General features: G+C 46.0%; 2 protein-coding genes across 2 annotated transcripts; both read left to right on the top strand.

Moving 5' to 3' along the window:
* Positions 1–22: 22 nt before the first annotated feature.
* LOC134346434 (E3 ubiquitin-protein ligase TRIM69-like) lies at positions 23–11,094 on the top strand. The gene is made up of 4 exons (XM_063047802.1): positions 23–484; positions 7,042–7,134; positions 7,239–7,472; positions 10,913–11,094. The coding sequence occupies exons 1-4, from the start codon at positions 23–25 to the stop codon at positions 10,925–10,927; spliced, it is 804 nt and encodes a 267-aa protein (XP_062903872.1). The 3' UTR covers positions 10,928–11,094.
* LOC134346433 (E3 ubiquitin-protein ligase TRIM69-like) lies at positions 10,943–13,471 on the top strand. The gene is made up of 3 exons (XM_063047801.1): positions 10,943–10,974; positions 11,035–11,141; positions 12,109–13,471. Exons 1-3 carry the CDS (start codon positions 10,943–10,945, stop codon positions 12,753–12,755), a joined length of 786 nt encoding a protein of 261 aa, XP_062903871.1. The 3' UTR covers positions 12,756–13,471.
* The last annotated feature ends 1,284 nt before the right edge of the window (positions 13,472–14,755 follow it).

Genomic DNA, 14,755 nt, shown 5'->3' with positions numbered 1-14,755 from the left:
ACCACAAAAACTGTGGTTAAGTATGGCATCCAAGGAGCAGGTGGAGAGCTTGGCCGAATATTTGAACTGTCCCTTCTGCAATGAGTTTTTCGACCAGCTCGTTATTCTGGACTGTGACCACAACTTCTGTCAAGCATGCATTCAATTGCACTGGGAGGGAGACGAAAGCAACCCCTGCCCCCAATGTGGGTTTGCCGTCATCGAGAGCGGTCTGCGAGCCAACCGTGCGCTCGGCCATCTGGTGGACACTACGCGCAATCTCATCCTTCCTCGGGCCAGGAAGGAGCACTCGCCGGGTCCGCTACTGTTCGGACGACCGAGAAAAGCGGAGCCCAAGCTGTACTCTAAGGAGCACCATGAGCAACTGAAACTCTTCTGCGAGACGAACAGGGAGCTGATCTGTGCGATGTGTCTGGACGGCAGGACAGGCGGCAACCACAGGCAACATGACTTCATGCGCCAAGAGGCGGTCGAAAAGTACAAGGTAAAGCGGGGCTGCTATTTTTTGTAGGTTCGGTAGCTATTGGGAGACTCAAGGTATAGCTTCAATTCCAGATATCAGCCTGTGATTCAATACGCTTTAAACCATAAGACCATAAAACTAAAGGCGTAAATAGGCCATTCGACCCATCGAATCTGCTCAGCCATTCAAGCTGATCAATTTATATCCCTCTCCACGCCATTGTCCTGCCTTCTCCCCGTATCCTATGACACCCTTACTAATTGAGAAGCTATCAACATTCGCTTTAAATATACTTTGACAAGGCTTCTACAGCCGTACATGGCAATGAAGTCCACAGATTCACCACCTTTGACTAAAAAAAATCCTCCTCATTTCTGTTGTAAGGAGACGTTCTTGTATTCGTAGGCTGTGCCCTCTAGTCCGCGACTCCTCCAGTATAGGATGCCTCCACTCCACGTTCACTCTATTTAGTCAAAGGTTCAATGGTTCCAGTATACAGTAAACAACAGGAAATCCTTACTCTTCGCAGACATCCAAGAAACTGAGAGAGAGAGAGAAAGAGAGAGAGAGAGAGAGAGAGAGAGAGAGAGAGAGAGAGAGAGAGAGAGAGAAGGGGGCGGGGGAGGGAGGGGGAAGGAGAAAACAAAGAATGAAGGACAGAAGAAAGTTAGAACCCGAAAGCCCCCCTCACTTGCACGTACAGGCAGGAGCAAAGCATCAAGCCTTCCCATTTCCCCTCTCACCTTGCATCAGCCCCGCCACCCACCATGAGGGCATCAGCAAGCCCCTAGGGCCATGATCTATACTGCATCAAAAACTACCATCCATCCCACCACTTCGACATTTCAGACAGGTTCTCTCTCACTAACATCTGTTACAGCGAGGGGGGAGGCTAGCAGCTCGCTGTTGGCATGTCACAATCTGCAGCGTCGCTTTCTTGAGTTCCGTCGACTCGAGAATCAGCAGACTCTCTCTCACCGTCGAGAAAGAGAGAGGTCGTTCGAGTCCAAAGGCCTTCAACAGCCACGCCCGCTGTCTCGATGTTTCGATCTGGGGGCGGGGGTGGGGGGGGGGTGGGGGCGGTAGGTGGTGTTGAGAGCACAGGTAAACTACAGAAGGACTTAGCCAGATTAGGAGAATGGGCAAGAAAGTGGCAAAGGAAATACAATGTTGGCAAATACATGGCCATGTACTTTGGTAACAGAAATAAATATACAGACTATTTTTTTAAACGGGGAGAAAATCCAAAAATCTGAGATGCAAAGGGACTTGGGAGTCCTTGTGCAGAACACTCTAAAGGTTAACTTACAGGTAGAGTCGGTGTTGAGGAAGGCAAATGCCATGTTAGCGGTCATTTCAGGAACACTGGAATACAAGAGCAAGGATGTGATGCTGAGATTCTATACGGCACTGGTTAGGCCTCACTTTGAGTATTGTGAACAGTTTTGTGTTCCTCATCTAAGAAAAGATGCGCTGGTTCAGAGGAGGTTCACAAGAATGAATCCGGGAAAGAAAGGGACATTCGAGGAACGTTTGATTGCTCTCGGTCTGTACTCGCTGGAAATCAGACGGATGAGAGGGAATCTCGTTGAAACCTTTCGAATGTTGAAAGGTCCAGATGTGGAAAGGATGTTTCCCATGGTGGGGGTATAAGAGGGCACAGCCTTAGACGGGTGTCCATTTAAAACAAAGATACGGAGTGGTTGCTTTAGCCAGAGGGTAGGGTATATATGAACTTTGTTACTATAGGCAGCTGTGGAAGGCAGGTCGTTGGGTGTATATAATACGGATCTGGGCCGTAACATCCAAATACCTGGACCTGCCTCTCGGCTTTTTTTGCACTACCTTACTTTCCATTTTTCTATTTTCTATTTATGATTTATAATTTAAATGTTTAATATTTATTAATTTGAACTATTTTTAATATTTTTAATATTTAATATTTGTAATCCAGGGAGTGGGAAGCGCAGAATCAAATATCGCTGTGATGATTGTACGTTCCGGTACCAATTGTTTGCCGACAGTAAAGTATAAAGTATAAGTATAAGTTTTGCCTTGTAAAGTAAAAGTATGTAAGGCAAAACTTGATAGTTTCCTGATTGCACAGGGCATCAGAGTTTACGGGGCGAAGGCCGTTGAGTCGGGCTGAGAAGGGGATTAAAGGATCAACCAGGATTGAATGGTATTGCAGATTTAATGGAACAAATGGCCTAATGCTGCTCCTATGCTTTATAATCACCCGCGACGCTTCAGTCGGCAACATCAGCAAGGAATGGATTCGTCCTTAGAGCCGCTCCTCGAAGGTGTCCTTCTTCCAGGCTGCTCCTGGAGATCGCGTAGCCTGCTCATCCACCTTGAGAAGGACAAGCAAAGACAAGGGAGCAGAAGGTGGTGGTGGAGGGAGTACATTCAGATTGGAGGGTTGTGACTAGTGGTGTCCCACAAGGATCTGTTCTGGGACCTCTACTTTTCGTGATTTTTATTAACGACCTGGATGTGGGGGTAGAAGGGTAGGTGGGCAAGTTTGCAGACGACACAAAGGTTGGTGGTGTTGTAGATAGTGTAGAGGATTGTCAAAGATTGCAGGGAGACATTGATAGGATGCAGAAGTGGGCTGAGAAGTGGCAGGTGGAGTTCAACCTGGAGAAGTGTGAGGTGATACACTTTGGAAGGACAAACTCCAAGGCAGAGTACAAAGTAAATGGCTGGATACTTGATAGTCTGGAGGAGCAGAGGGATCTAGGGGTACATGTCCACAGATCCCTGAAAGTTGCCTCACAGGTGGATAGGGTAGTTAAGAAAGCTTATGGGGTGTTAGCTTTCACAAGTCGAGGGATAGAGTTTAAGAGTCGCGATGTAATGATGAAGCTCTATATAACTCTGGTTAGGCCACACTTGGAGTACTGTGTCCAGTTCTGGTCGCCTCACTACAGGAAGGATGTGGAAGCATTGGAAAGGGTACAGAGGAGATTTACCAGAATGCTTCCTGGTTTAGAGAGTATGCATTGTGATCAGCGATTAAGGGAGCTAGGGCTTTACTTTTTGGAGAGGAGGATGAGAGGAGATATGATAGAGGTGTACAAGATAATAAGAGCAATAGATAGAGTGGATAGCCAGCGCCTCTTCCCCAGGGCACCACTGCTCAATACAAGAGGACATGGCTTTAAGGTAAGGGGTGGGAAGTTCAAAGGGGATATTAGAGGAAGATTTTTTACTCAGAGAGTGATTCGTGCGTGGAATGCACTGCCTGAGTCAGTGGTGGAGGCAGATACACTAGTGAAGTTTAAGAGACTACTAGACAGGTATATGGAGGAATTTAAGGTGGGGGCTAATACGGAAGGCAGGGTTTTAGGGTCGGCACAACATTGTGGGCCGAAGGGCCCGTACTATGTTCTAAGATTAAAACTGTTTAGCGGATGGACTCGAAGAAATCCTCAAAATCTCTGGCGCGATCTTTAACCCCTTAGTCCTTTCAATATTCATACATCAAAGTTGCTGGTGAACGCAGCAGGCCAAGCAGCATCTATAGGAAGAGGCGCAGTCGACGTTTCAGGCCGAGACCCTTCGTCAGGACTAACTGAAGGAAGAGTGAGTAAGGGATTTGAAAGCTGGAGGGGGAGGGGGAGATGCAAAATGATAGGAGAAGACAGGAGGGGGAGGGATGGAGCCGAGAGGTGGACAGGTGATAGGCAGAAGGGGATACGAGAGGATCATGGGACAGGAGGTCCGGGAAGAAAGACGGGGGGGGGGTGACCCAGAGGATGGGCAAGAGGTATATTCAGAGGGACAGAGGGAGAAAAAGGAGAGTGAGAGAAAGAATGTGTGCGTAAAAAAGAGTAACAGATGGGGTACGAGGGGGAGGTGGGGCCTAGCGGAAGTTAGAGAAGTCAATGTTCATGCCATCAGGTTGGAGGCTACCCATACGGAATATAAGGTGTTGTTCCTCCAACCTGAGTGTGGCTTCATCTTTACAGTAGAGGAGGCCGTGGATAGACATGTCAGAATGGGAATGGGATGTGGAATTAAAATGTGTGGCCACTGGGAGATCCTGCTTTCTCTGGCGGACAGAGCGTAGATGTTCAGCAAAGCGGTCTCCCAGTCTGCGTCGGGTCTCACCAATATATAAAAGGCCACATCGGGAGCACCGGACGCAGTATATCACCCCAGTCGACTCACAGGTGAAGTGATGCCTCACCTGGAAGGACTGTTTGGGGCCCTGAATGGTGGTAAGGGAGGAAGTGTAAGGGCATGTGGAGCACTTGTTCCGCTTACACGGATAAGTGCCAGGAGGGAGATCAGTGGGGAGGGATGGGGGGGACGAATGGACAAGGGAGTTGTGTAGGGAGCGATCCCTGCGGAATGCAGAGAGAGGGATCGCTCCCTACACAACTCCCTTGTCCATTCGTCCCCCCCATCCCTCCCCACTGATCCTCTCGTATCCCCTTTTGTCCAGCTCTCGGCTCCATCCCTCCCCCTCCTGTCTTCTCCTATCATTTTGCATCTCCCCCTCCCCCTCCAGCTTTCAAATCCCTTACTCACTCTTCCTTCAGTTAGTCCTGACGAAGGGTCTCGGCCTGAAACGTCGACTGCGCCTCTTCCTATAGATGCTGCTTGGCCTGCTGCGTTCACCAGCAACTTTGATGTATGTTGCTTGAATTTCCAGCATCTGCAGAATTCCTGTTGTTTCCTTTCAATATTCGATAGTTTTCAATGAGAAATCATCGAAGCTCCAGCGAATATATAACAACAGCCATCAAACGCTCCGCAAACGTCAGCTCTCTCATTCCCAGAATCATTCTCGCAAAGCCTATCTGGTCTCTCTGCAATACTAGTACAGGTGTGATGCGTAATCAAATTGTAGAGTTAAGATTGTGAATGTATGATGAGGTGGACGTTCATCTCTGAACACTGACGCATTAAGGAGTCATGCATCCCCTCTCCACAATTGCAAATTTTCAATCCTACATTTATTATGTGGTATACATTTACCTCTGGGCAATGCAGTGTTGGAATCCCATGCATTACCTTCACAAGTTAACATGGACAGTTAAAATGGAAAGGAGTTACAGACTATTCTCTTCTGAGCACTGTCGTATTGGCGACCCCTTCACTCAGTCTCCAGTTAATATGTACAAATACATTATAATAATATTATCGTGTAGAAATTCGTCCGAGTGCAAGGAACGTTTGGAGCCCAAGACCTTCCACTTCCATGCCTATTTATATGGTTAAAATTGCAATACATTACAAAGTAGGACACTGTTTTATTAATTTATGAATAAATTTATCGAGATAAACCATTCGGGTCCCGCTGCCCGGTAAACCCTGCTTTAACCGGAAACCAATCACGGGACAACTTACCAACCTGTATGTGCTTTTGGGCCGTGGGAGGAAACTGGAGCACCCGGAGGAAACACACGCAGTCACGAGGAAAATGTTGCCTTGCAGGCAACGGCGGGAATTGATTCCCGGTGGCCATGCCGCCACTAGCTTGATAGGTGACCGTGCATCCCCTTCCTAACACAAATTATACACTCATGTACCCTCATAGCACATGATCTGAGGGAAAATGTTCACTTGTGGGCAGTTAAAATTACAGACCCATCTTAAATCCAAATTGCGTTGATGTATGTTGCAAGATTGGGCATATATGTATAAAATTAAAACTCGTCATGATCATGCATAACCCGAACACCGTGATCATGAACATGTTCTTCAGACGAGCGCTCCTGTCTTGTATAATGCACAGCCTGGTCGTCAAACCAAACACATGTAAGATTAACATCTACTACAGGTCAAGTGGCTGGACATCTTCTATAATGCTCTATGGTAAATTGATTTTTTTTTCCCAATGAGGAGGGCAGTGGGTGAAATGGGGGTTGATTCTATGGTCCTCTGAAACAAGTTTATAAATTGACCCTTTATATAGAGGAGACGGACACAATAGCTCATTTCTTGGCAATGGCGTGTCAAAAGCCTGAAGACACAGACTCAATATTTTAGGAAGCTTCTTCCCCTCAGCCATCAGATTTCTCGACGGACAGTAAACCCACTATCTCACATTTTAATTCCCTTTTAGCACTCTCTAACTATCTATCTCTCTCTATTTAATTTTTTATTTATTTGTTTATCCATTCTTTAATCCTTCCATCCATCCATTGATTGATTGAGATACAGAGCAGAACAGGACGTTCCGGCCGTACTGTCCAGCTGGCCCCGATTTAATCCTAAGCTAATCATGGGACAATGTACAGTGACCAATTAATTTATCAACTACTACTTCGGATCCACGCACTCAGAGACAGAACGTACCAACCCTTTATAGACATTAGCGGGAAATGAACGTATATAGTATTGTAATTCCCTGCCCCCCCCCCGCCCCCGCCAATATATTGGACAGTACTGCTGATGCAAAGCAACACATTTCACAACATACTGTATGATAACGATTTAAAACCTGGTCCTGATTCTAGTTGAGAGATGGTCCAGCCCATGTTTAGCAGCCCCGACCGAAGCAGTTGGTCTGCCCTATATTTTTGCCTGTAATGTTTCTGAGAAACATTTTATTTTTTTCCCAGGATAAACTGAAGTCTACTTTGGATTTGTTGAGGCAGAAGATGACGGTCCTGGAAACCAAGCTGAAGAGGAAGGAGCGTTTTACCGAAATCAGGGTACGTTCTACGGCACACCCCTTACCACATTCCCTCCCCCATTCCCGATCCCTTTATGTTGGCTTGGTCCCAGACATTGTACTTTCTGCTTTGGCTTCTGCTAGGGGGAGGCTACCAGTCTGAGGTGTATCATCTCTCCCGAGTTCGCAAAAATGCACCAGTTCCTCCATAGAAAGGAGAAGGGTTTAATTCGGGAACTGAAGAAACACGAGGAAAACACTTCCGAGACGATGGAGAAGAACTCCGACAAGTTCCAGGAGACCCTGGAGTCTGCTCGTCAAAAGCTAACAAGGCTGCATTCGAAAGTGAACCAGAGGGAGATAGTCAACTTCCTGGAGGTAGGTGATTTAATGCAAGAAATGGAGTGTGCATGTTCAGTGACCTTCGGCCCGCACCAGCTTCAGTATAACACCATAGTAGAGAAAGCACAGTGGAGGCCATTCGTCCTTCTGTAACCAGGGCAGTTCGATACAAAAAACAGTGACACAACCCTGTCCTCTCTCTATAAGCATGGAAATTGTTAAATCACTTTATCCTTGCAAATGTATCAAGCTGAAATGACAAAGAAGCGTGTCTTGCAGGGTGGTCTCACCATTACAGCGATGCATTGACATACAGTATTGTAAAACAATGACAGTTCGCAGAAAGAATTGTTACATATACACAGAAACGGCAAACAGTAAGGTGCAAAGTCATAGACTGTGATGTCAGCATTCCACCTTATTATACTAGATGTCCCTTTTGGATTCTCATAACAGCGGGATAGAAAATGACGCTAATGATTTCAGGACTTTGTATTTTCTGCGAGATTGATCTGTGCATCAATGCTCCGATCTGCCCTGCCATTTTACTGTCTACTCTCCTCTTATATTTTCCCCCTCCCCAACGAATTGCAAACTCATACATCCGGATTGAACTCCATCTGCCTCTTTTGCTTGCATTTGCAGCTGTTCTACACAGTGCTGAATACATTGACAATGTTTTCACTATCCACAACTTTCTTTTGCCGTCTACCCACTAGTCATGACCACCTGCTCTTCCATCAAAATCATATATGTGGGCCGAATGACGTTTGTGCTTAAATGAGTATGTATGCCCAAAATTCCCAAGAGATCGACGCACTACCAGACATGGCAACATTTTACCGAGGCCTAGCGTCGCCCAAAGGTTCCACGACAACTCTTTTCGGAAAGGAGATGAGTATTTCTCTCCTGTGCCCCTGGCCAATGTGGATCCCATCACTACATGACTATCACTTAACCAGGATGACAAGCAGCTATGCGATCACAAGCTGCCTCTCAGGCTTCCGATGGTTCCGCTGTGACTGCAATTCAGCAGTGCCCCAGTGAGCGGGCACCTTCTCAGAGACGCGAAAAGGCCACCCATAGGTGCACGTTTGTGTCTCTTTTTCAACATATGAATCAGGAACACAACTTCACATCCAATTCTGTAAACTGGTAACTGTTCTTAGCTGTGGCAAGTAACTAAGTTCCAGCAGATTTTCAGCTGCAATATCCCGGAATACTCCGCTATATGTACAATAACGATCGTGCTCGTCACTTTACAGACCTGTATATCGGAATAGAAACATAGAAACATAGAAAATAGGTGCAGGAGTAGGCCATTCGGCCCTTCGAGCCTGCACCGCCATTCAGTATGAATGAATTCAGCTGATCATCCAACTCAGAACCTCGTACCTGCCTTCTCTCCATACCCTCTGATCCCTTTAGCCACAAGGGCCATATCTAACTCCCTCTTAAATATAGCCAATGAACTGGCCTCAACTGTTTCCTGTGGCAGAGAATTCCACAGATTCACCACTCTCTGTGTGAAGAAGTTTTTCCTCATCTCTGTCCTAAAAGGCTTCCACTTTATCCTCAAACTGTAACCCCTCGTTTTGGACTTCCCCAACATCGGGAACAATCTTCCTGCATCTAGCCTGTCCAATCCCTTTAGAATTTTATACGTTTCAATCAGATCCCCCCTCAATCTTCTAAATCCAGAGAGTATAGGCCTAGTCGATCCAGTCTTTCATCATATGGAAGTCCTGCTATCTAGGAATCAATCTGATGAACCGTCTTTGTACTCCCTCTATGGCAAGGATGTCTTTCCTCAGATTAGGGGACCAAAACTGCACACAATACTCCAGGTGTGGTCTCACCAAGGCCTTATACAACTGCAGTAGTGCCTCCCTGCTCCTGCACTCGAATCCTCTTGCTATGAATGTCAGCATACCATTCGTCTTTTTCACCGCCTGCTGTACCTGCATGCCCAGTTTCAATGACTGGTGTATAATGACACCCAGGTCTCGTTCCACCTCCCCTTTTCCTAATCAGCCACCATTCAGATAATAATCTGTTTTCCTGTTCTTGCCACCAAAGTGGATAACCTCACATTTATCCACATTAAATTGCATCTGCCATGAATTTGCCCACTCACCCAACCTATCCAAGTCACCCTGCATCCTCTTAGCATCCTCCTCGCAGCTAACACTGCCGCCCAGCTTCTTGTCATAAGCAAACTTGGAGATGCTGCATTTAATTCCCTCATCCAAGTCATTAATATATATTGTAAACAACTGGGGTCCCAGCACTGAGCCTTGCGGTACCCCACTAGTCACCGCCAATGACAGGGATGAGGTTGGTGGGGTGGGAGTTGGGGGGGGGGAGGGTTGGAGGCTGGACCTTAGCGACCAATGGAGTTATAACCCGCTTGCTTGGGTATGAATTGGATAGGAAATTGCGGAGCCCCGGTGTTTGCTGCTCCATTTTCCTATCCACTGCTCAAAAGGCAACGCAGTCAATACTGCTGCTGCACCGCTTCAGTGTTCTGGGTTTGATCCTAATCTCAGGCCAGTGTCGAGTTTGCGCGTTACTACAGCGACGTTGTAAATCTTTCCTCTGTGCTTCGATTCCATTCCAGACTGCTGAAGCCTTGCTTCTGGTTAATTCACTACTGTAAATTCCCTGTAGTGAAGATGGATGACGAGGAAATCGAAAGAGGGAAGAAATGACTCGCGTGTTTGACGTAAAGTGTCGGAACAAAATAAGCGGAGGAGTGGAACTAGCAGTCAAATTCTGAGAGCTAATGAGTGCCCATTCTATGTGTCATAAGGAAATGTGAGTGAAGGGTGTAAACTGTTTTACATGGAGGTCTGTGGTGAAAATAATTCCCATACCTTGAAGAGGCACGGCACAACTTTGGCCCAGCAGTTGCCCTGGACTCCAACCCATCTGTCCGTCTTCCCACCTCTCATTAAGCAATGCAAGGGAAGAACCTGAGAATATGATACCATCCCAGTATTAATCCAGGCCGGAAGGTCCTCCTTTCTCATTGTGATACTGAGTCGAACGCATTACTGACAATAATCTAAAACAAACTGTAAGGAGTGAAGTTAGTTGGAAATCTCAAACAACCCAGAGTTAATCGCACCGACAGAAATTTCGGAAAAGTTCATCCTTGTCGCCACAGTTATCGCCTTCAGACTCTCTGAAGGGTCGGAAGGAAGACATGTCCAACTTTCTCTGGGTGTTGCCCACGATAGCAGTCTCACTCTTAGCAGTTATAATTGTCCCCAAACGCAGCGTTTCTTCCTCCTTTAGGAAGGAGTTCCCGATCTCTGTGGGGATTTTACCAAGAATAATTTTGTACAGATTTTTGATTCTGCCCGGCTCTGTATAAGCAATGAATTTAACATATAATTATTGCATGATGATGGCACGTTTCTTTTTGACGCTTAGCCACAATCAGCTAGACTTCTCTTCTGTTCCACTTTTAGGAAGAAGCTTCCTAAAGAAAGAGGTAGGAGATGCTCTTCACGAAAACTCCATACACACCGACGTAATACCACCTTTGAATATCACTCTTGTAATGTCAACTGTTTCATGTTTGCATTATTAGTGAAGACAATTATCAGATAGTGACCGGTGAAAACCTTCCGCTGGGAATATTCAAGGGACCTTTGCAGTACACCGTCTGGAGGCAAGTGATAGAAGCCATTAGGTCCGGTAAGACGATATCCAGGACATTCATATCTACAAAGAAAATATTAAATACATTAAACTAAATGTGGAATGCTGTATAATGAAAAATAGTACCCAATGGTTAGATTATCTAATATACAAACGGTCCAGAAAAATCCTCGTTGTTCTGGAATCCGGCAATGCGCCTCTTTCACCCATTATAGTATCAATGGGTTCTCTCTAAGAGACGTGTAAATAGGCACATGAATGTGAGGAAAGTGGAAGGATGTACAGATTTTGCAGACAGAAGAGATTAGTTCAGTTGGACATTTGATTACTAATTTAATGGGCTCGGCACAACATTATTGATCGAAAAGCGTTTCCATGTACTGTATTTTCTATGTTTTGTCACCGAAACTAAAAGTTGGTGGAAATTCTATAAGGGATATTCCAGCGACCTTATATCTGTATTCAGAGGGCGAGTAGGAATCAATGTTACAATTGCTGTTCTCGTCCTCTCCAGGTTACATTAGTTTGAATAGTTAGTTGTTCTTCCTTATAATGGAAACATTTTGAAAGCTAGTATTACTGTTGCTTAGTGAACCGTTATTCCTCCAAAATCATGTAGCCAAAACGATTACTGACAAGATATAAACACTGTATATGTAAGAAACACAATGTACTTGTGCTGCTTTGTAACGCTGGTGTTCATTACGCATTGCCAATTCTGAACAAAAACAGCCACCCGTGCTTCATTCTGTGAAGAGAGACTGATCTCTGAACCAGCTGCCTTTAACGTGCTTGGTTTGTCCTGAATTTGGTTCGGATGTCCCCAAAGAGGAGGGAAGATTATTAGCTGTCCTGTTCCTGTACTCAATCCATGTTTGTGTAGTAACCGCTTGACATTTTTCAATTAAGAGATGGACTCTTAGGTGGTAGTTTAATAAAATAATCACTTCTTTCTTTCTTCCTTTCTTTCATTCATTCTTTCTTTCTTTCCACCTTTTCGTAGCTCCATCCAGTCTGACCCTGAACCCAGATACAGCGCACAGCTGGCTCATCCTGTCCGATGACTTGATCAGCGGTAGATACGGTGATAAGGCTCGGCTGCTTCCCGAAACCCCAGAGAAGTTCTACCGGTGCGTGTGCGTCCTTGCGTCCGAGGGCTTCACCTCAGGGAAGCACTACTGGGAGGTTGAGGTAGGTGACAGTTCCGAATGGGATCTCGGAGTGGTGGCCGAGTCCGTCAACAGGAAGGGAGAAATCACGGCTATGCCAGAGGCCGGGTACTGGATCATATGTCTGCGAGGGAGCGAATACAAGGCGGGCACCCTTCCCCACACACGCTTGACTGTCAGCGTGATGCCCAGGAGGATGGGCGTATACCTCGACTACGAAGAGGGCCAGGTGTCCTTTTACATTGCCGACAACATGACCCACCTCCACACGTTCATCGACATGTTCACCGAGAAACTCTACCCTTTCTTCAGCCCCTGCCTGAACGGAGGTGGGAAAGCAATGGAGCCCCCCGCAGGGCCTGTTCTGCTGAAGGTCGGTAACGTGGACACTTTGGCAAGAGTGGGAAATTCTGGTCACAAGGTGGAAATGGTTGGGCTGGGGTTGCCTTCTTTGAAACAAGGCGAGATTTATCAGAATTAGAATTAGAACCATGTTTCAATCATATATCAATGATACTGGCAGTGATATGCCAATATCACTAGGATATGTCGTGAAGTGTGTTGATTTGCAGCACCAGTACATTGCAGTGCAATAAACAAAAGACTTGAAATCGTAATAAGAAATATATTTAGAAATTCAATTACATAAGTAGTGCAAAAAAAGCAAAGAAATTATTGGGGTAATATACATGGGTTCATTATCCATCTAGAAATCTGATAGTGGAGGGGAGGAATCTGTTCCTGCTCATTGACTCTGTGGCTTCAGGCTCTTGTACTTCCTCTCCGAAGGTAGCAGTGATAAGGGGCTATGTTCTGGGTGATTGGTGTTCTTAATGATTGATGCTGCCTTTTGAAGTATCGCCTTCTGAAGATGTCCTTGATGCTGGAGAGGCTACTGCTAATAATGGATCTCCCTGATGCTAATGATAAAGCTCGCTGAGTTCGCGACTTTTCTCAAGCTTTGACCATAAGAATATAGGAGCAGAATTAGACCATTGGGCCAATCGAGTCTGCTCCGCCATTTCATCATAGAACATAGAATAGTACAGCGCAGTACAGGCCCTTCGGCCCACAATGTTGTGCCGACCATTAAACCCTGCCTCCCATATAACCCACCAACTTAAATTCCTCCATATACCTGTCTAGTAGTCTCTTAAACTTCACTAGTGTATCTGCCTCCACCACTGACTCAGGCAGTGCATTCCACGCACCAACCACTCTCTGAGTAAAAAATCTTCCTCATGTTGATGCATTTCCCTCTGAATCAATCCCCTGTATCCTACCCGGGCGCCCAATCACCGGCGGGAACAGAGCACACCGAATTAAATAGAAGTACAAAGGGACAGACGGGGCAACCAGTGCCGGGGTGGCCACTGTAGGGAGTAGGTCAGCGGTGAGTGTAGGAGCGTCAGGCTTTGACTCAAGAGGCTTCGAGAGGCTGAAAAACAGGTAAGAAGTGTAAGTGTTTCCTTTCGTTATTGCTGATTTGATCTTGGTTGCTCATTGCACAGCGCAGGCAGGATGACAGATATGGCTGTGGAACGTCCCTCCTGTAGGATGTGGGAATTCATGGAACCTGCTACCCTCCCTGATGACTACACCTGCGGGACGTGCAGCCAACGAAGAAGGAAGAGAAAGTGAGGCTGGTCTGGAATGGGTTACACTGGCAAGAGAAAACATCAATACTCAATACAACAATCAAAACATCAAAACGGCAAAGTCGGGCATAGATTTAAGGCGTTTGGAGGAAAGTATGTGGAGAGCGAATTCAGAGGCAGGTTGATTTTTAACACATGGATTGATGGGTGCGTGGAACGCGTTGCAGGGGTCGGCGGTAGAGGCTGCTAGACGAGACATCATTAAAAGCCTCTTAGAAAAGGACATGGCTGAGCGGAAAAAGGGGGGCTATATGGAAACGAACTTAGTGTAGGTTAAATGCTCAACACCACATTGTGAGCCGGCTGGCTTCTAATAGACTGTACTGGCACATATTATAAGTTCTAAAATTCGTAAGCACCTCAGGTGTTGTGGAGAGAAAGAGTGGCATTGGTTGACGAGACTGCGGGACAGGCTGATCGGTTATTGTTTACGTCGTCTCAGACTAGTGTGTCCGTCAGAATCACCTGCGTGCCACAGTTTAATGCTTTCTACATCGATGGTTTAAGCCGCGGAATTAACTCCTGCTCTCACATCAGGAAATAATCTGTTCGACGGACATGCTGCTGACAGGAACATAAACACACGTTAATGTTAAGTTGTCATTTTCAGAACGAAATAAAATCCTAACTCCTTCCAGTGTGTTTGAATTTGATGATATCCTCAATAAACTCAAGGTTGTGAAATTACTTGTCACTCTTGTCTTACTTTGTGCCCTCCAGTGAGTAACCTTTCGATTTTTGCAAATGCATGGTGTAACAGACACTGTTGTTTCACGTTGAAACGTGTCCAGAGTTTAGAAACATTATTGAAAGGCCGAAATTG

This window comes from Mobula hypostoma, chromosome 5, assembly GCF_963921235.1.
Source record: "Mobula hypostoma chromosome 5, sMobHyp1.1, whole genome shotgun sequence".
Lineage (NCBI taxonomy): Eukaryota > Metazoa > Chordata > Chondrichthyes > Myliobatiformes > Myliobatidae > Mobula > Mobula hypostoma.
The sequence above is the reverse complement of the archived record's forward strand: the minus strand, read 5'-3'. Positions and strand labels throughout refer to the sequence as shown.